Below are 21,207 nucleotides of genomic sequence, written 5' to 3' on the forward strand. Positions count from 1 at the left end.
GATAAAAGCAGAGCCAGGCGGGCGGGGAGAGGCGTTGCAGGGAGAGGGGCTGCCAGTTTACTGGGCGCGGGTCCCAGTAACGGGGGGGGCGTGTTTCTGAGCAAGGGGGCGCAGTGATAGGATCGGGCTGCGTCGCCCCTTCTGAGCTGTGGGGCGGCCGCTGAGAGGAGGATGTCGTGAGGAGCCCGGAGCTGCTGCCGCCGCTCCCCCTCCTCCCCGCCGCCCACCTCTCCCGCGCGCGCAGCCAGCCGGGCCTCGCGCTCTCTCCGCAGCCACGTCGCGGTGTTGCTATGGCTATGACCACCATTCCGGCACCAAGCGGGCGCCACGTGACGCGCCCGGCGATGGCTGCTTGGCGGGGAGCGGGGCGCTGAGCGGCGGCGGCGGCGTCAGCAGCAACCCCGCGGCACCTGGGCGCGCTTCCCCGCGCCGCCACCTCGGGCGCGCCAAAGGCCGCCTCGTCCTCCGCTCGCTCCTCCGCCTTCGCAGCCCGGGCCAAGCTTCCGATGGACGGAGTTTCCTCGCCAGCCTCGGATGCTCCGCTATGGTGGGTCCGGGGGAGAGGAGCGGGCGGGTGGCGGGCATTGCGCGGCGGGCGGGTGCGGGGCTGGCGCTGCTGCAGTTGCTGCTGCTTTTTTCTGGGTGAAATTAAAACAAGGACGAGACTGTGGTGCATTGACCGGGCCTCCTCGTCTGCATCTCCGGGCAGCCGTCGAGGCCAGCAGCTGCGGCGGCACCTTCATTGTGTGTCGCCAGCTGGCTTTGCAGCGGGGTGTTGCCTCGAAGGGTTGTTTTGAGGGGAGGCTGGGTGCGCGCGCGCGCGCGCGGTTGCGTTGTGTACACACACAGGCGTCGGCGGGGGGGGGGTCACGGTACCAAATGGGTTCCCTCATCTTTGGGGGGGCGACACACGGAGGGGCTTTTTTGCGGGGCTTTATGTAACGGCGAGCCCGTCGCGCTGCTGCCTGCGCGTCTACCTGTCAGGCGTCTCCGAATCGCGGAGGCGGGCAGGGAAAGAGCTTTCCCTTCGCCTCCCTCGGCCAAGGCGAGGCGGTCTTGGGCCGAGGCAGAACTGGGTCAAGTGAGGATGGAACTTCACTGCCCACCTTTTTTCTCATCCGGCGAAGGTGCGGATATGGACACATTTGGTCATTCCCTCTTGCGCGTCGTGTTTCAGCTCTTTCGCCCCGAGGGTGGCGGGGAAGGGCTCTGAAAAACAGGGCGGGGTGCAGCAGTGGGGTGGGGGGCTCTTTGGAGCTGGGGGGGGGGATGTGATGAAGCTCTATGGATGCGCACTCCGGGCCGGGGACGTGTTGAAGAGGAAGGGAGAAAGAAAGCCTTATTTTCCCAGGCATTGTATTTCACCCCAACTCCGCCCGCCCTTCCCCTTTGTTCCGTTTTTATCCCGGTTTCTTCAAGGGAGTGAAGGCTGCTGGGCCTCCTCTTTGATAAACAAGCCCTGGTGAATGGAGGAGGCAGCCTGCTAAGGCTGGCAGCTGCACCCAGATTTTGGGGGGGGGGAGGGAACTGGATTGATATAAAAAGCTCTCTCACCCCCCACATACCCAGGGGCAGGGAGCCATCCTGAAAGGTGATTTTCCCTCTCACTCCCCAACCCCACCCAATTGCAGTAGCTTTCTTTTCTTCTATTTCCCCCCTCCACTCCATGTTTGTTTTCCTTTTTCCTCCAGCGCAATGGCGGTGGGCTGGGGCCTTTTATCCTTATTGTACAGGTGAGGCCTGTTGAAATGTAAAGGCCCTGCTGTGCCCAAGGTCACGTAGGTAGAAGTGTCCAGATGCAATAGGGGGCAGGGCACCTGTACACTTAATGGCTTTGCAAAAAAAACAAAAACCTTTTTAACAAGCATGATTTCTCATCATGACACAGAGGTGAGGAAAGCCATGCATGCTAAAATTCCCCATTCTCAAGTGGCAGAAATATAAATTGAACCCCCCCCCCTTATAATATTCTTGTAAAGAATCCGTTAAAATGTGGACTAAACAAGGTAACTGTTAAGTGGATTTGTAGCTGGTGGACTGACCGAACCCAAAGAGTATTAATTAATGGTTCCTTGTCACAAGTGGGGTGCCGCAAGGTTGTGTCCTGGGCCTGTTGTTGTTCAACGCCTTTATACATGTCTTGGATGAAGGAATTGAGGGGATGCTCATCAAATCTGCTCATGACACCAAACTGGGAGGGGTAGCTAACACAGAAGACAGAATCAGAATTCAAAATGACTTTAACAGATTGGAGAACTGGGCACAAGCTAACAAAATGAAATTCAGTAGGGACAAATGTCAGGTTCTGCAATTAGGCAGGAAGAACCAGATGCACAAATATAGAATGGGGGACACCTGGCTTACTAGTAGTACATGTGAAAAGGTTCTAGGCGTCTTGGTGGACCACAAGTTTAACATGAGTCAACAGTGTGATGCAGCAGCAAAGAAAAGCTAATGCTATTTTAGGCGGCATCAACATAGTGTCCAGATCAAGGGAAGTAATAGTACCACTCTATTCTGCCTTGGTCAGGCCACACCTGGAATACTGTTTCCAGTTCTGGAAAGTTAAGAAGGATGTTGACATGTGTCGAGGAGGGCAACCAAGATGATCAAGGATCTGGAAACCAAGCCTGATGAGGAAAGGTTGAAGGAGCTGGGTATGCTTAGCCTGGGGGAAAAGCAGACTGAGAGGAGATATGATAGCCATCCTCAAATATCTCAAGGGCTATCACAAAGAAAATGGAGCAAGCTTGTTTTCTCCTGCTCTGGATGGTAGGACTTGAACCAATGGCTTCAAGTTACAAGATAGGAGATTCTGACTAAACATCAGGAAGAACTTTCTGAAGGTAAGAGCTGTTTGACAGTGGAACGGTCTCCCTTGGCAGGTTGTGGGCTCTCCTTCTTTGAAGGCTTTTAAGCAGAGGTTGGATGGCCATATGTCCTGGATGCTTTATCTGAGATTCCTGCATTGCAGGGGGTTGGACTAGATGACCCTTGGGTCCTTTCCAACTCTATGATTCTAAGATTGGGTCCTTTGCTACTGGACTGCCCTCACTGGACTGTCCCATATTTGCTGGATTAAAGGCTACCTGTGATGTTGCTGTTCACAAAGGGTAAATGCCTTGGCCTCCATACTGATGGTACCAGAAAATAGACATGGAAGATCACCCCACCCCAACTGTTCCCCTGTGATCTTTCAAGGCATATCCAGTATTCCCAAATCCTGTGGTGGTGTTTTCCCCCTACTAAAGAACCAATAATGACTCAGTGAAGCTGTTAGGATTGAGTTAGTAGTGTTTCCTGTATGGTGCCTGGCCTGTGGTGATGGAAAACTGTGTGCTTGGTTGGTTGGTTGGTTGGTTGGTTGGTTGTTGTCGTCATAGTAGAGTTCTCAACTGTTTAGTTGTAGAGTTGAACTCATTCTGAGCTGGGTTTGTTTCTTCAAGATCCTTCAAACCACAAGTGACTGCATAGGCCTACTTGATTTTTGTGTGATCTCGGTGGGTTTTTGTTTTGTTTCCTCAGCTCTAGTGTATTTGGAAAGGGTGGCGTGGTGATCCCTAGGGACCTTGCAGCAGGAAGAGAGTTGGCTCACCATCTCTTGCCCTCATTCCTTCTTGTTTCCCCTTCCCCAATTTGGTCCAGGCAAAAGCTCCATAAAGACTTCCAGGACAAGGAAGCTTTGCAGCGCCTGGGATTTAGGAACATAGGAAGCTGCCTTATAAGTCAGACCATTGGCTGGAACCACCAGCCTAGCTCAGTATTGTTGACACTACAGGCAGGATTTCAGGAGAGTCTCCCAAACACGAGGGGTGGAACCTGGAGCCTTTTTCAGGCAAGGCATGTGCTCCGCCACTGAGCTAGAGCCCTCTACAATAAAACTTACTAATTACTTCAGATATTTATAGCCTGCTCTTCATGCCTACAAAGGGATCCAAGAGCGAGTTACAACATACATCCATGAAAACACCCCCCTTACTTAGGTAGACAGCACTGCAAGTGAGATTTGTACCTGGTCTACGCCCAGAACTGGAAGGAAATCCAGGTGAGTCGAGCTTGCTACATAGGCAGTTGTTGCAGATTTGTTCAAGCTTTCACAACATAGGTAGAATGGGGAATGAGGATCTTTTTCTCACAAACCAACTAATGTTCCTGCAAGATTGGCTTTGGAAATGGTGAAGTAAGGCTCTCTTCCAGGCAAAGAAACTTTTGATGAATTGCAGCACCCCCACACACGATGCCACCAAAAGCATTTTCCAGCCATGTCTGAGGTCATCCAAGAGTTGCACTAGGAAGAGCTCCAGTCAGGATGTCAGTAGACCTCTTCCTCTTCCAGGTCTGCGCTGGGTATTCTACATAGCTCCCAGCAACTCTGTACAGTGATATGACCCTGCCATCACCCTTGGGGATCGGTTTTCAGCTCTGTGGTGCGAATGGGGATCTCCTAACAACTCGCAGTACCCTTAGCAAACTGAAGGATACCTTGGGGGAAGCCATTAGGGGCATCTTACCCATAGAGGCTAGTGGTGCGGGGCACCAGGGCGCCAGGTTCTGGAGGGCACCAGGCAAGAGGCAGCATTTGGACGCAGCATCTCCCAGCATCAGCTCACCCCCTCGCCTGCCTCCGCCATGCCACACCAAAGCAGCGCTGTGCCCAGAGCCTCCGTCTGCCGTGGCCACCGTGGCACAAAGCGGCCAGCTGAGCCAGGAGGCACAGTTTCCAGCCTCTGCCTCTTCCTCGTGGGAGGAGCCACTCTCCAGCCACTGCCCGCCTCCTCCGGCCCCACCGGCAGCACCATCCTTCCTAAAAAACTCTTGGAATGGGGGGGGGGGCTACCGGCACCGGAGGGCCAGATATGCTTAAGACGGCCCTGGAAGCCATGACTGTTTAAAGTGGAGCGATACTGATTTAAATGTATAGTGCAGATGAGGCAATAATAATGCAGTAGAATGGGGCAGTACTGATGTAATTGGGAGAAGGCTCTTAAGTGATTATTTTAATGGTCTCTGGTAGCAGAACAGGCAAGGATGCCTTTGAATGAGCATTCAAAACCAGCTTCTGGGCTACAGATAGTTCTAATCTAACCACTAGCCCATCTTAAGCTTTGTTCTTTGGGTGTGTTAGGAAGAGCTGTGGCCAGTACATGATGGTAAGGGCAAGTTCTCCACAACACACACACACACACACACACACACAGTGGCACCTTTATTCCTTATTGTAATGCTTTTTTTGCATTTGCAGTTTAAAATGGTGTCACTGGCTCATTTAATATCACACAGAAGTCAGAATATATATCTTGTAGTGAAATAAGAATAAAACTTGCATAAATTCTAAATTTGGACTCGTGCTCTGAAGACAAGAACTTCTTCATCCCAAAAGGCTCAGTGAAACAATCCTTTATTAGGCCGAATTTTACAAATCACTAAAGCTGCAATCTTGTACACACAAGCAACTAACTCTCATTGAACTTCATAAGCACTGTAAGGCTGCAATCCTGTAACCCTCTTAGTTGAGGGTGTTACCCCTTTAAACTCTCTGGTAGACAAAGACAGGATTGCACTTCAAGTGCAGAGGCAGATGCTGATCTGCCCTAATCCTTTCCAGCGCAATCCTGTGCATGGCGGAGTTCTGCGTGGTTTACTTCCAGGTAAGTGTACCTAGGATTGCGCCCAAAAGCAAAATGGAAATGCCCGGGTAATGTGAGGCAAAACGGCAATCTTAAAACTCACCAGGTAGTGAGACACATTGAACTCAGGAGGATTTGCTTCTTGGCAGCAAACGGGCAAAACGAAAAGGTGTTGGGGGCTATTGAAGGTGAAGGCCTTGTCTCAGGATCGAGGAAGCGCTTGCCCAGGCGCGCTGCGCTCGGGCGCAAGAAGAGAAGCTCGTCCGCGGCAGCTAAAAATATCGCGCAATTTCCCTCTCGGCGCAGCCGCGACCTAACCCGCCCCCTTCTTTTCCTTTGCAGTTTCTGATTCGCAGCTCAGCTGAACTCCCACATCCGGCTGGTCCTCGCGCTCAGCCTCTCCCATGGGCTCGCCAGGTACGGTGCTGCGATCTCCGGCGCGGGGGAAGGAAACCTCTCTTTCTCTTTCTCTCCCTCTCTCTCTCTCTCCCTCTCCCTCTCTCCTGTGCTCTTGGGGTTCTTTTGTGTCCCAGGGACGTGAATTCCACATCCTCCCATTTCTATGGCTCTGGAGATTAGCTCCAAAGGCCCCTTGACTCTGCCATTGACGCCTCGACGCAAAAGCACCCCTCTTCTTTCTGGGTAACTCCGGAGAAGGGACCAAATCAATTGCCGCTTAGCGTCAGGGCAAAGGTGATGGTGTCCTCTCTTTGGGGTGCTATGAGCCTAATCCTCTGCATGCCAGATTAGGAAGTGTTCTTTTCCACCCAGAGAGAAGGCCCCCCCCCCGAATTAACAAAGGAAAGCAGCAGGTAAGTTGCATGTGTGTCCAAGGGGTAAAACTGGCAGGAGTGGCATTCCAGAATCCCTTAGTTAGGACTAATGGAACTTTCACGAAATAGTGAGCAAGTTTTTGAGGCCACTAGAATAATTCATTGGGCTGAACGTTAAGCAAAGGGGTAGGGGTAGGGGTTGGGTGGTGGGGAAACTGGCTTGGTTTTGGAGTAATAATGGTTGCATTGGTCAAAATTTGATTTTTGGTTGTATAGTCTTGGAGTGTATAGTACATGGGTATGAAGATTGCCTGAACATCAAAATTTAACACTATACCACTGCTGCGTGGTTCTGAGAACATTTGTGTGTGTGCGAGAGAGAAAGAGAGAGAGAGAGAGAGAAGGCAACAGGCAGACTTGCTATTTTCCCTCTAAACTTTGGGAAGGTAACTGTGCGCATCTCCCATGTGGCACATCCCCCCCCCCGCGCTTTTAGAGAGCAATGTGCTCTTCTTCATATCTCAGACATTGCTACAAGAGTTGGCAACCTGTATCCCTCCAGATGCCATTGGACTCCCAACTCCCACCAGCCCCATCCAATACGGTCAATGGTCAGGGTTGATGGGAAATGGAGACCAGTAACATCTGGAGGGCCACGACCAGTGGCCCATCTCTAACCTCCTGGTCATGCCAAAGAGGTGTACTGTATCTTGAGTCTAGCTGGATGAAGGTGGCTGATTATTCTAACACAGCCTTTGCCAGCCTTGTGCCCTGCAGATGTTTTGGACTGTAACTTCCACCAATTGCTGCTGAATGTGCTGGCTGGGGGCTGGTGGAAGTTGTAGTCTAAAACATCTGCAGGGCACAAGGCTTGCAAAGTCTGCTTGAACAGGTCAATTTATTGTGAGTGTGTATTTGTCTAGGAACAAGAGTTGAGTTCTGCTGTTGGTTTCCGTCTGCCTATGAACTGTTTTTAATGCCCAGTTTTGAGAGTGTGGGGTGGTGATGGCGATTTATAAAAATGTTTGCTTGGAGGTATTAAAATGAAAACTCCAAAGTGCAGAAAAAAATGGGGCGGTGGAGCAGAACGTATAACTAAAATTAATGCATTGATTCATTTTAAATGTAAAGTCCAGATGCAGTGACCACCAACTGGATAGGGGCCACTATGTAGAAAGAAGACCGCTGCAAATCATAGACACTGGTCATAATGTTTCACACTTGTCACAATTCTGTTGCAGTTTCACCAGAGTTTTGTTAAATCCTTGCTTTAATGACTGCCTTGCCAGCTGATTATTACTCTCCATGTATTTTACATGGCATTCTTAACTGTATGTTATTCTGAGAATTTCTATGCCGCTCTTCAGAAAAGCAGGGGGGAACACCATCAACCTCGGGGTGGCATACAATAAAATCACAGGGTCCTTTATCCCATTCTTCCTGAAAACAGCTATCTGTAATTGAGCATTTATTCACTTAAAAAAAAAAAGGTGAGGAAATGGACGAGGGTAATCCTAATTCAGGGGTCAGTAAACGTTTTCAGCAGGGGGGCGGTCCACTGTCCCTCAGACCTTGGGGGGGGGCGGACTATATTTTTTTGGGGGGAAATAAACGAATCCCTATGCCCCTTAAATAACCAAGAGATGCATTTCAAATAAAAGGACACATTCTACTCATGTAAAAACACGCTGATTCCCAAACCGTCCAGATTGAGAAAGTGATTGGGCCGGATCCGGCCCCTGGGCTTTAGTTTGCCTACCCATGTCCTAATTGAACACAGCCTTAACAAGGCTAGGATTGGACTCACTCTGAAAGGGAAGGGAATTCTCAGTGGTACAGTTAAATCATTTCAGACTCCGGGCTTGTAGCCCCCAGTCTGGGTTTAATGATCTGGAGGAGAGGGGATGGTAAGGTGTATTACTTACATTTTGAAGTGAATTCAGTAAGCAAACCCTCTGCATTGGGGGGGGGGGTGGCCTTCCTACCTGTTCTCCTGAGTGGAGCCCTGGTCTTCTGCCCAGTGGCCTTGCCTCGAGGGCACCACTTGCCACTGCCAAAGACACACCCAGTGAACTTGTCTCCGATTCTGGAGATTGTTAGACTCCCAGGCACCAAAATTCCATTGTAACCCCATCAGGGCCAGGAAGAGTAGGGAATGCCTAGGGCAAATGGCAGTGGAGGCAGATTTAGCAAGGGCCACTTCTCTGCTATTCAGCTTTGACTGTGTTAGGTAATTCAGGGGCAGGCTCCACCATGCATGGCTTCTGTGCTTGGAACAGAGGTCCTGGGCCAAGGGACTACAGTACATAAGATGAGCCTGCCTAGATCAGATTGATGTGGTCTAGCATTTGGCTCTCACAGTAGCCAACCAAATACCTATGGGAAGCCTGCAAGCAGGATAGCACACTTTCCACACATCATAACAGGAACAGCTTCAGGGGCAGCAGTTTTATTTTGCTTCTTATATTCTGGGAAATGACAAATTCAATGTCCTCTGGCCACTTACCTCCTTCCTCCAGCATGCATAGTAGGTATTTGATGGCTGCCTAATTTTAGTTAAGTTTTGTCTATTATTCAGGGTCATTCTCTTTCATACTTGCGGCTGTTATTTATTAATTTGTGGATCACCTTCCACATGCATTTCTCAAGGCACCACAACACAAAAAGAACAGAGTGTAGGTTTCAAAACATCACAGAATGAACATTTAGGCAGAAGCCTTTTTGTTTAGCTTGTTGAAACAAAAATAGTTTCAATTTTTCCCAGAAAGTACAGCTAGTGGGCACCTGTTGTGTCTTGACTGGAATACTTTCCCACAGAACAGAGGCAGCCACACTAGTGGTAACTCTTCTGAGTTCCATTGGAGCAGGCTTCTGATATCTGATGTGGGGAGCTTGAAGGAAAAACTCCCCTGTGGAACTCTGACTTACTGGGAATGTAAGAGATAAGGCAGTCTCTCGAGTAACCGGGTTGATCTGGATGAAACAATAAAGCTGCCTCTGTCTTATCACATACTAAGGGCAGTTATGTCTAAGATGCCTGGCTACCCCAGGGTGCCCTGTGAGAATTGTGCTGGAGAAATCAGTGAAAGACATCAAAACAACAATTAAAAACAACAAATTATGCTGACATTATAGAAAGATAGGGAACAACTCCACAATGTCAAACATTTAAAAAGCAGCATTTTATAGACTTGAAAAAGCAAACTTTTTGCAGGTGTTCTTTCAGTGATAACTTAATAAATAAATAAATAAATAAATGCAACCATTACCCCATTTCCAGATGTTTCAAAAACAGTTTATAAGAGAACAAGCTGAACTTTTTGAAGATGTCTTTTGAATAAATATGCTTGGGGTTGGAATATACTTTGGCTATTAAGAGCTGGGTATATTCCACCTCCTCTGTCCTGTTAGGCTGTCTCTCTGGATTCCTCTCCAAGATGATGTCTCTCAAAAGGCTTTGAAATCTTTTTTACTAATCTTTTATTCCTCATGGATTGCTGGTGGGTTCTAATTACCCAGTAATGCTCTGCTTACGCTTGCCAAATGCCCCTTAAAGGAGCTTGGGAGTTGATAGTACAGATTTATTTTGAAAGGCTTGTTGGCCATTTCAGAACAAGATCATAATGGATGTCCTTTATTTCAAAACCCTGCAGTCTTTATAGTTTAATAGTTGAATGCATGGGACAATGTCCACTTGCACAGTGGGGTACTCCCCCCCCCACCTCCGCACCACCAAAATGTGCTCTGGAGGGTTGGGGGAACCCCTAGAACAGGTTTCGGCAGTGCACTTGGGAAGGAGAGAGGGGGCAGAGTCCTGTTGCACAAGTGGCTCTCGTTCCATGCATGCATACCCCACTCATGCATTCCACCCTTTGTGCTAAAGTCAGGGGGAAAGCCATGCCTTATTGTGCAGCTGATGTTTTAAACATTTGACTGCTTTCCACACCAATTGACTAGAAGGAAGTTGCAGTGTGGGAACGGCTGGTCACATGCCACAAAGTGGAAGTGCTCTGTGCATGACTCAGTATCCAGGGAAGACCCACAGCTTTGCATGGGGAAGGCATCCTATTCGATCCCTCCTGGCATTTCCACTTAAAATATACCCTGGGAGCAGACAGGCCTCTGTTTAAGACCCTGTAGAGCTGTTTGCCAGCCAGGCGGTGCAAGGCCAGATGGCAAAGAGTGTGACCTTGTGAAAGGCAGCTCCCTGTGCTTGTTATGTCTCTTACCCTGCATCTTCATGGACTCAGAGAAATCAGGGTGGGGGGTGATAGGAAGCACAGCAACACTGTGCAGCTGTAGGCTGGTCTTGAAACAAACAAAATCCAGGCAGTCCACTATAGCTGTAACCACTTAAATCAGGGATGGGGAGCCTGCACGCCTCAGACATTACTGGACTCCCAAATCCCATCATCCCTGACCACTGGCCATGCTGGCTAGGAATGATGCAAGCTGAAGCCCAACAAGAACGTGTGTAGGTTGACCCCCCCGCCCCATGGGGCTAAGTCTTCTGTCAGGGCAGAACTGCACATGATGCACACATACATCCCCTTCCTCTCCCCACCCGCTTCATAATAGTAAAACGAGCTGTTAAAATCCTGGGTTCCCCCAACCTAGTTAGATTTCTGATTATTCAAACATTCTGGGAGTGCTTGACACAGGGTTGTATTAAGATGGGATTAGGTAGTACGGATGTGTTGAATCAGAACAAAGACGAAGGGATTTTGAATATCTGGGGGTCTGCTAATGGGTTTCTAGTATATGTCATGCTCAGCAAAACCCAAAAAACTTTTATCAGAGCAGACCAATAACAGCCTTCAAGTCCTGACCAGCTTTGTTCTGATGATGAGAAGGGCTGAATGTGAGTGTCTGGTTGTCTTTAATCCTGCCTGGAGCCACTTTCTGCAGCTCTGATGACTCTCTTCTTCCTTTCTCTCTCTCTCTCTTCAGTATCATTTGTTTTATCCAGGATGGCCGCTTGCGGAGGCACCACCAAGAACAGGCTCACGGTAAATAAACACGTTTGGGACTTCTTGACCAAGGAAAGCCCAGCCAAGCTGGTTAAGCTGAAGGAGGAGAACAAGGTCGGCATCTTGATCGATGGCGAGACCTCCGAGATCTACGTGCTGCAGATCACACTGCCGGCCCACGGGCCGAGCAACGGCCTCTACCTGGCCCGCAAAGCCCTCAAAGCCCTGCTCAAGGAGACGGAGAAGGAGCTGAAGAAGGCCCAGCGCCAGAGCGAGCTGATGGGCTGCATGGCCTTAATGGAGAAGAGCCGAGAGCACGGCGCTGTGGAGCTCCACCGCCGAGGGGCTGCGTTGATATCCAGAGGGCAGCAGACCTCCGGGTCCAGAGTGGTCAGCGGCAGCGGAGGTGTGGCCAGCTGCTCGCGGGGAGGGGAGGAGGAACAGGACAGCCAGTGCCCCATCTGTTTGGGGGAGATCCAGAACATTAAGACTCTGGAGAAGTGCAAGCACTCCTTCTGCGAGGACTGCATCACCCGGGCCTTGCAAGTCAAGAAGGCCTGCCCTATGTGTGGGCGTTTCTATGGGCAACTGGTGGGCAACCAGCCGGAGAACGGGCGCATGCTGGTCTCCAAGGACTCAAGCCTGCTCCTCCCTGGCTATGAGAAATATGGCACCATCATCATTCAGTATGTCTTCCCACCTGGCATACAAGGAGTAAGTAGGGTTGATCTCTCTACCTGTATTCATGGCTGTTGTTGTGAGGGTCAGGGAAGTGTTGTCAAGGGGCGCATTCACTGCACTGAGACACATTGTGGCACATGCAGTGGAGGAGACGGCACCTAGTGTCAGGGCAAGGGGCATGTTTTGTCCCCCCCACAGCGGTACCCCCACATACACTGTTTATATATATATATCCTCATAAGTGAGTTGACTTTTGTGGGTCATGCTAAAAGGGGTTTCTGAGAAGCACCATTGGGATGGGAATCTGTTCCTGGTTGCCCCCTTGTTACTCGGAAGAAGGCAGCTTTGCCCCCCCCCCCCCAGCAATATTGTTTGCAGCCTTACTTTGCTCTATAGAACTTGATGGCAATTGGCAATCTGCTTCTGTCTGAAGCTGCCCCCCATCCCACACGCTTAATATTTCTTGACTGCAGTCCTGTGCACAGTCACATGGGAATGAGCCCTGCTAAATTCTGTGTAAACTTGCATAGGATTAGTCACCTATTATCATTGTCTGAGTGGGAGAGCAAGGCCAAACTCACTGGCTCTCTCGTCCGGTGTTGTGTTGGCTGCCAGCCCAGCCTCCCTGCTGTCCTCGTATTGTGTCTGAAGTGGGGAGCCTGCTGCATTCGCGTGGGCACAATTTAAGCCCCTGATTGCTCAGACTTCTAAATCCCACAAGGGCACGCAGAGCAGGCTTTCTGCTTCTGATTTCCCTAATCAATGCGTGAATTGTGACAGGGGCGTCATCCGCACTCTACATTTCAAGCAGTGTCATGCCACTTTCAACAGTCATGGCTTCCTGCAAAGACTTCTGGGAGCTGTCGTTTGTTAAGGGTGCTGAGACCAGTATTCCCCTCAGGGAGCTAAAATCTCCACAGAGTTCCCTCTTCAAGTGTTTGTTAAGCCACTCTGGAAATTGTAGCTCAGTGAAGGGGATAGGGGTCGCCTAACAAACTACAGTTCCCAGGATACTTTAGGGGAACCCATAACTGTTTAAAGTGACATGATTCTGCTTTAATTGTATAGTTCAAGTGGGGCCAGAGTGGGAACCGCCAGCAAGCACAGCCTTGGGGACAATTGTAGGTGCTACTAACATGCAAAAAGGGCTATAGTGACAGGATTCCCTCTTCCTGGTGACTCCTAGTTCTGTGGGAGCTGGAGTGATAGGAAAATTCAGGGTCTAGAGACACCATGAGGATTTGAGAGGAGTCTTGAAGCTGGACATTGGAAGGGGATGGGGAGTTTGTTCAGTTTCTGTATTGCCAGGGGTAGGGAATCTGTGGCTCACCATCATGCCTGACTGTTGGCCATGCTGCCTGGGCTTGGTGGGAATCAAACGATGTTTGAAGGGCCACAGTTTTGTCCTGGGAGGTGGGGCTCAGTTGTGAAGAAAAACCTCTGAGTGGGTTGCATGTAGATTGAAGGTGAATGGTGTTTTCTCCTTCCTGGAGGGGAGCTGAGAACATAGGGTCCAGCAGTGTTTCCCAACCAGGGGCCCCAGGTGAAAATATTGTAAAGGGAGGGCCATTGCACAAGACTAGGGGGCTACAGAGGGAAGTGAAGAAAAGAGAGAAGTGACTGAGAAAAGAAAAAAGAAAGCAGAGAAGTAGAGTGAAGAGAGAAGTGACCGTGCTTCCCAGTGGATGGATTGCCAAAGTAAGTGCATGTGGCGATCCAGCCAGCCAAAGTAACTTTCAGTCAAGAAAAACACAATTTTGGGATAAAGAGTACAATATTTAAAAAGTTTCCACAGCTTTGGGATAAAGCAAAATGGTTTTTCTTTTTTCTTAAAAAAAATTAACCACGCAAATATTTTATTATTAAAATAATTCAACATTAATACATACATATTACAAATATACAAACATACATTTCATACAATCCTTAAAAATATTCATACATACCCACACTCAATCCCACAGATACTTCCTTTTCCAAAATGGTTTTTCATGGCATTTCCTACTTTGTATTTGGTAGAATCTGGTGTGTGGAATTTCATGAGTCTGCCCGAGGACATGTCTATAAACCTTAAAATTTTATATTTTATTGAGCTTTCACAGTGTCTTCTCTTCAGGTTCCCAGTGTGCAAATGGAAGCTCTGTTATTAGCAGCTGTTTTGTTTGCTACTGGAATAAAAATGCTTGTTGCAGTCAGTGGAGGATAATATAATAAAGTCCCAGAGTTGGTCAGGTGATTTTGGACTATGGACTTAATGGTCACACCATCCACAGAGTGGAGCCTCTTTTAGATGGTAGTGTGTGTTTATTCACTTGTTCCCAAATGTGACTGCTGCATTTGTGGGTCTTCCTGCTGGCTCTGCTAAGTGGCTCCCTGCCCTGCTGGCACCAATATAAAGTCATTTTTAATGGTATATGTTCAAGGTATAGTTTTTCCCCTTGCATTATTTCTGTTGATCCCAATGAACTCTCTTGATGGTATGTAGAATGCAAATGTGCATTCATTGAACTTTGGAAAATGTGCCAAGTAGTGTTTTTCTATTGCCACCCAATTAATTGTTGTACATTGCATTTATATTCCACCCTTCCTCAAAGGGACTTATATCCGCACAACAGCCCTGTGAGGTAGGAGTGGGCCTGAGAGATGGTGACGGGTAAAGAGTCTCCTCTCAGTGGGCTGCATGGCTAAGGGGAGGAGTCGGAGACCAAAGCTGGAGGTTCAGTCTGCCATATCCTCCTCGCTCTCATTCTGTGTGACTGTTCAGCTGCCCTGATCTTAATTACATGCACCTGGTCCCATGCACATCCCGATGCATCCATGGAGTGCTGCATTGTAGCAGAGAATGAAATCCTGCTTTGAAAGTGATAAATAGCCCATGTTTTGGTCTGCCCTCTTACTCCCCAAAAAATCTGGTAGAAGATTTAAAATGGCAGCTGAGGTGTGTCATTTTCCCTCCTGCTGCTGCCTTCAGGAATCCCGAAAATCTTTCTGCAGAGGACCAAGAGGCCTCAGTGGAAGCAGGGTGATCTAAACCATGGTCAGCAGGCTCAGGATTAGAGCAGGCCCTTGTCCCTGGCTTCCCAACCCTTCCAGTTCACCAACCTTCTTAGGTTAACAATGGATTCTCCTTGCCTTGCCTGGCTCACCTTTTGCAGGTGGAGCACCCCAACCCTGGCGTCCGCTACCCAGGCACCACTCGTGTGGCCTACCTGCCCGACTGCCCCGAAGGCAACAAGGTGCTGGCGCTGTTCCGCAAGGCCTTTGACCAACGCCTCACTTTCACCATCGGCACCTCCATGACCACAGGCCGAGCCAACGTCATCACCTGGAATGACATCCATCACAAAACCAACTGCACCGGTGGACCGCAGCTGTAAGGACCTGTCCTGGAGTAGTGGGGTGGGAGAGAGGGAGAGGGAGGGGAGATAAGTATGGTGGCATTGAAGGTTGGGTCACCAAGGGTAGGTGAGTACTTTAGAGGCTGCTTGGAAAAGGGTTCGGGTTCTCAGCAAGCTACTCCAAGAACCAGAACCGTGGGGTTTAAGAGACATTACAGAGTCCTCAGGAAGCTGGCATCAATAACCAAGAGCTTTCTCTGGCTCCATTAACATTCATCTTCTGTCACACGACCACTCTGGGACCCTTTTGCTCAAGGTCCAGGTGCGTAGTTGGTTTTCCTGAACCCCAGGGAAAGACGGGTGGGAGGTTGCTCAGGAGGCTGAGTTTTTGCCCCTGATATGCTAGTTTTCTCTGGGCAGTGAGTCCTCTCCACCCCCTCCCCCTCCCCACAGTTCCCCATGCTCAGTCAGAAGTGGGAAATCTGGAAAATCACTGACCTAAGTGGTAAAACTCAGCTAAATTGCCAGGGCCTTGAAATAAGTTTATGACATTTGATCTCCGTTTCCCACCAGGTTTGGCTACCCTGATCCTACATACCTTGCTCGGGTGCAAGAGGAACTGCGGGCCAAGGGCATCACCAATGACTGATCTTGCTCCCGGCCACTGTGTCTCCAGGAATGGTGTGTTGTTTCTGCCTGGTCCAGCAATTGTGGAGAAAGCGTCCTCATCTCTCGGAGCAAACCGTCTCACAGTGTGATCTTGACCCAGGATGCAAAGTGCTGGGCATTCTGAGATGACATTTTGAATGGAATTTCTTGCTGGAAGGAGTCGGGGACAGAGGCATGGGGAAGAAGGCTGTGTTAGAGACAGGCATTTGAATTGGCTGGGTTAGAAAGTTCAAGTCAATCTGCACATTACACAGAATGAATGAGTTGGTAGAGCCCTGGACTGTACCACTTCAAAATGCTTGCAGGGAGAGGTTTTGTTTTTATTTGATGACAATATGTTGTGTGGGTTTAAATAACATTAATAATAACAAACTCCATACCCAGGCATGTAATAAACAAGCATGTCAGGAAGAGAGCTACAGCAAATCTTTCCCCCTGATGTGCTAGACTGCTGCATTTATTTGTTTAGAAGAATTTATACTGCTTAATCAAAACTCTCCTAAGTGGTGTACACAAACAGTGTGAAAAAATTACCAGTGATATACAGATAAAATTAGCATAAATTTAAAAACAAATACAACTAAATTATATGTTGGGATAGGCTTGCTGCTTTTAAAAGGTGTTTAAAACTGTGTAATGATGGTACTTGCCTAACATTAATACAAGCAGGTTTGTTGGTTGTCTTACATGGGAGAGCATTCACAAATAAGATCCCCACTGGCACCTGCAACCTGTAGTAACACAGTCCAGAATTCTACCACTGCATCTTGCATCATAGTAATTTCATACCTTGGACCAAAATAGATCTGATGAAGGGCCCATAATGTTTTAGGTTTGCTCCTGTGTTTGGACCATTCGCATTTCAAGGGGGTTTGTTTGTTTGTTTGTTTGTTTGTTTACTTACATCAAAGAGAGCATGCTGATGAGAAGAGCCAAGCCTTTCCTGCCTCATGCTTCAGGCATTTTTTACTTCAGCCAGGGTTGATTCTGGTAATAACAGCCAGGCTGGAAAAAGAACTTCAGGGAGCTTAGCCACAGATCACAGTAGGGTTCTGCCATGGGGGGGGGGACTGCCCCCCATCAAGTAAATAAATAAAAATACTTAACTAGCTGACCAGTTGTGCCACAGATAGCTCGGTTCTGCCCTCCCCCCCCCCAACATAAATCCTGGCTACACACACAGGTTCTGCTCTGCACACCATCTGTGTGTCCCTGTTGATGTTAAAATTAGACCTCTGCAGCCCTCTTTCTATCATGTTGGCCTTTAGTAGGTTTGGGAGGAAAACTCCCAAACTGCTGGTGTGAGGAAGGCACACCCATGAAAATTAGAGTGAGCTGAGAGCAGTATAGCCAGAGAAAGCAAGGAGAGGAACACAGTGTGTATATCTTTTTGAGAAAAATCAGTGGCTTACCCAGAGTGTCCATGGCAGATGTTGGATTTTAAATCCAGATCTCCCACCTGTGAGGACATTGTTATATCCACTAGATCACACTGGATCTCATGTTCCTACTATGGGCAAGGGGTAGGGTCCTGTTCTTCCCATGAGGATGCCAAAATAAGGCCAAAATCCTCTCTGCACCTTCATTCCATTCCTTCTGTGCCCTCTAGCTCGCTCGCAGAACTTTTAACACTTTTGGGACCGCCTATTAGAATAAAATTAAACAAAATGCTCTTGTAGAATTTGTATCATTTGGGCGCAGAATGTATAGTCCCTGGGGTTTGGCTTGGAGTGAGTGGGAAGCAGAATTAGCATGGATTTGTTTTGGGTAACTGATCAAAGCTGGAGAAAGAGGCCTATGTGCTGGGACCTTTCATACACAGCCTCTTGTTCCTTTCAAACCCCTCGCTAGTCAGCGAGCGGCTCTGGCATCTTGGCACCCCACCCACCCACCCACCATTCCTTGTGCTGCTATCTCCAGGATCGGCATCAACCCCAACTTGGTGGAACTTTCTGGAAACATTGGGACTGTCCTTTCATGTCGACGTAGAAAGCAGCAGCTCCTCGACTCTGGGCACAGGCGACATGCCCACCGGCCCTGTGGAGCGGATGGGTGGCAACGTTCGTGGACCATGCCTTGTGTGTATATATCTATACATATATACCTTCTGTGCTGGCATATCAGCTGTTGTGTAATTATTCCAACCAAGTCCTGTTTGGGACAAATCGTGTCGTTTGGGACTTGGCCAGGCCTGCTGACCCTCGTTGGCTGGCCTGTACGCTCTGGACTTTGGCGCCTACCTGTTGTTGAGTGTTTGTGGGAGGGTGGGGGACATCTCTTGGCTAAAGGTGAGTCTGTCGCCTCTGGCAGAGACAAATTCCAAGACTGTCTCCTACGGGTGAGAGCTCCCCTCAGATGCGCAGTTTGGACAGTGGGGCTTTCTTTGCTGTTTTAAAGAGTTACCTGAAAATACGACACTTGTTCTCTTGATCTTTTCTGAAATTATGTGTTGCGGTTGTGCTTGTGTTTATTATTATTTTGATAAGGGGGTGGCATTTCCCCCCTTCAGCCTCGCTAATAAGTCTGCAAGGACCCACACTGCTTCTTACCCTGCCTACCTACACTTCCTTATTATTTAATTACTGCCCTTCACCACAGTGACTTAGATTTTCAAACAATGTAATTACAGTCTGATAGACATAACAGGGAGGGGAGATGGGGAAGGGCAGTTCCAGGTATCAATTCTTGAATAACATTGCATTGATAGAACAGTCACAGAGGGAGGCAGTTCTGGGAGGGACCCAAACTACAGTCCTAAGTAAGCTGATGGAGAATGGGCCTTGCCTATTGCCTCTCATATCTGATATAGCAGCAGCTTTTAAGCAAGAACTGGTTCTTTCTCAGTTTTCAAAACGTTCCTTGCTTGTTCAGCTGGAGACAATTCTTACTATTGGTGACCATGTGAGTGGCTGTATACAAGCCAGCTTTTAGATTTGTTTCCAAAATCAAGATCTCAACCACAGAATTGTTGAAGGGGGGGATGTTGCAAGGAAATTTAATTTTTCAATATTTTTTTTAAAAAAACATTTCAAAATCAGGTATTTCTCACCTAAAATTTTCTTTTTCCTTCAGTATCGCAGCACCTTACATGTTATCAGCTCTTGGGGCGGGGGGAAGTATCTTAACAGTGTGGTGTAGTGGTTAAGAGTGGTAGACTTGTAATCTGGGGAACCGGGTTCCCGTCTCCGCTCCTCCACATGCAGCTGCTGGGTGACCTTGGGCCAGTCACACTTCTCTGAAGTCTCTCAGCCCCACACACCTCACAGAGTGTTTGTTGTGGGGGAGGAAGGGAAAGGAGAATGTTAGCCGCTTTGAGACTCCTTCGGGTAGTGATAAAGCGGGATATAAAATCCAAACTCCTCCTCCTCTTCTTCACAACATAGCATTCCTGTGAATGCTTAAAACAGAGACATGGCACCTCCAGAAGTTGCTGGGCTCTTGACACCCATCATCTCTAACCATTCGACATGCTGGTTGGGCTGATGGCAGCTGGAGTCCATCACCATCTGGAGGGCCATAGGTTGCCCAGCCCTGATTTAAAGCCTCGTTGAAAAGGATTAAACATGACACCAGATCAAACTACGTATCTCATGCAAGGGAGGGAGCAGGAAGCAAAAAATGGAAGCAATTTTTAATAAAAGAATTGTTGGTGGAGGAGGGGAGGCTTTGTGTGAATAGCTTATTGCCAGATGAAAACCTTCAAAAATCCTTCATATTCTGTAAAGCTGGTTGTAGGGCATTTTAAAAAAACAGCAAAGCAAGACTTTAAAGACCTAGCTGTTTGGATATGAGGCACAATGTTGTTTCTTTTATTGCACATGGAATATATTTGGCACAATTTGGATCCCTGCCAGTATCTGCTTCTTGCCTTAAAAAAACAGTAACTAAAAACTCTAGCTCCTGGGATAAGTTTCAGCATATTGTCTGCACTCCCCGCCCCTTTCTGGCTTGTTGCTGAATGTGCACTCAGATGGCCTGTGAAATTCCTATGTGGCCTGCAAAGCTTTGTTGTGTTAAGTTTCTGTTAATTAACCACTGTTTCTAAACCACTGAGCCTCTTGGGCTTGCTGATTGGAAGGTTGGAATCTGCTCCATGGGGTGAGCTCCCTTTGCTCAGTCCCAGCTTCTGCTAACCTTCAAAAGCACACCAGTGCAGTTAGATAGATAGGTACCACTGCGGCGGGAAGGTAAATGGCATTCCCATGCACTCTGGCTTTTGTTACCGTGTTCCATTGCACCAGAACCAGTTTAGTCATGCTGGCCACATGACCTGGAAAGCTGTCTGTGGACAAATGTCGGTTCCCTCAGCCTGAAAAGCGAGATGAACACTGCACCCCATAGTCGCCTTTGACTGGACTTAACCATCCAGGGGTCCTTTACCTTTTACCTTGCATGTTCCTCAGGTGCCAGGGTGACCTGTCGAATTCCACACAGCTCAAGATAGCTGTGCCATGATCTCCCTAGCTTACTCCCAGGTAAGTGTGAACAGGATTGCAGCCTTGGCCTATCACGCTGTATGAGGAGTGGGAAGCCTATCTTGGCCAAATGGGCCTTTAGTTTGACAGGGGTGGAATCCCATTTCGCAAAGTGCCTGAACTCAATTCAAATGGAGGTATTCAGGGCTGTTGACATCTGGGGTCAATAAAACTATGCAGAAACCTTAAACAGGAGGTGGAAGTTAACTTAAAAATAGGAATAGGGAGTTGATCTAATTCAAACCACAGAATTCAGCAGCTTGCTAGTACAGTAGTAAAGTTGCAAGGGATTTTGGATCTCCCTCCTTCATGAGAAAAAGATTTCAGTGATTCTCAAGGAGATCTTTATTAATCCCATCTGGTCACTTTCTCAGCCTGATACTTCGTGCGTCTTTTGCTCTGCTCTTCCTTTTGCCTCCCTCAGCTACTGAGTCCTGCTCAGGACTAAGTTTTAAAACACAAGTGTATAGTTAACAGGATAAAACAGGACCTTGAGCTCTGTCTAGTTCAAACTCCTCAGCGAAGGAAGCCACTGCTGCAGCGACCATTTTTAATCTCAACCAGCAGCCTTGGAGCTTCAACTGAAAGGGATTTATTATTTCTTTTAAACTAGTGGCTCCGCTCAACAGCTGCTGCCATTCCCCTCACATCCCCCTGGGTCGTCTCCGTCCCAG

General features: G+C 48.4%; 1 protein-coding gene across 1 annotated transcript; it reads left to right on the top strand.

Annotated features, from left to right (window-relative positions):
- Window positions 1-374: 374 nt before the first annotated feature.
- DTX3 (deltex E3 ubiquitin ligase 3) lies at window positions 375-18,470 on the top strand. Its single transcript, XM_081900769.1, is given in 8 exon segments — window positions 375-547; window positions 5,970-6,044; window positions 11,351-11,665; window positions 11,668-11,721; window positions 11,724-11,803; window positions 11,806-12,084; window positions 15,207-15,424; window positions 15,963-18,470. Coding segments are annotated over 7 exon segments (1,035 nt in total). The 5' UTR covers window positions 375-547; window positions 5,970-6,031; the 3' UTR covers window positions 16,039-18,470.
- Window positions 18,471-21,207: the final 2,737 nt, after the last annotated feature.

The sequence above is a fragment of the Podarcis melisellensis genome (genome assembly GCF_964234715.1).
Source record: "Podarcis melisellensis genome assembly, chromosome: 2".
NCBI lineage: Eukaryota > Metazoa > Chordata > Lepidosauria > Squamata > Lacertidae > Podarcis > Podarcis melisellensis.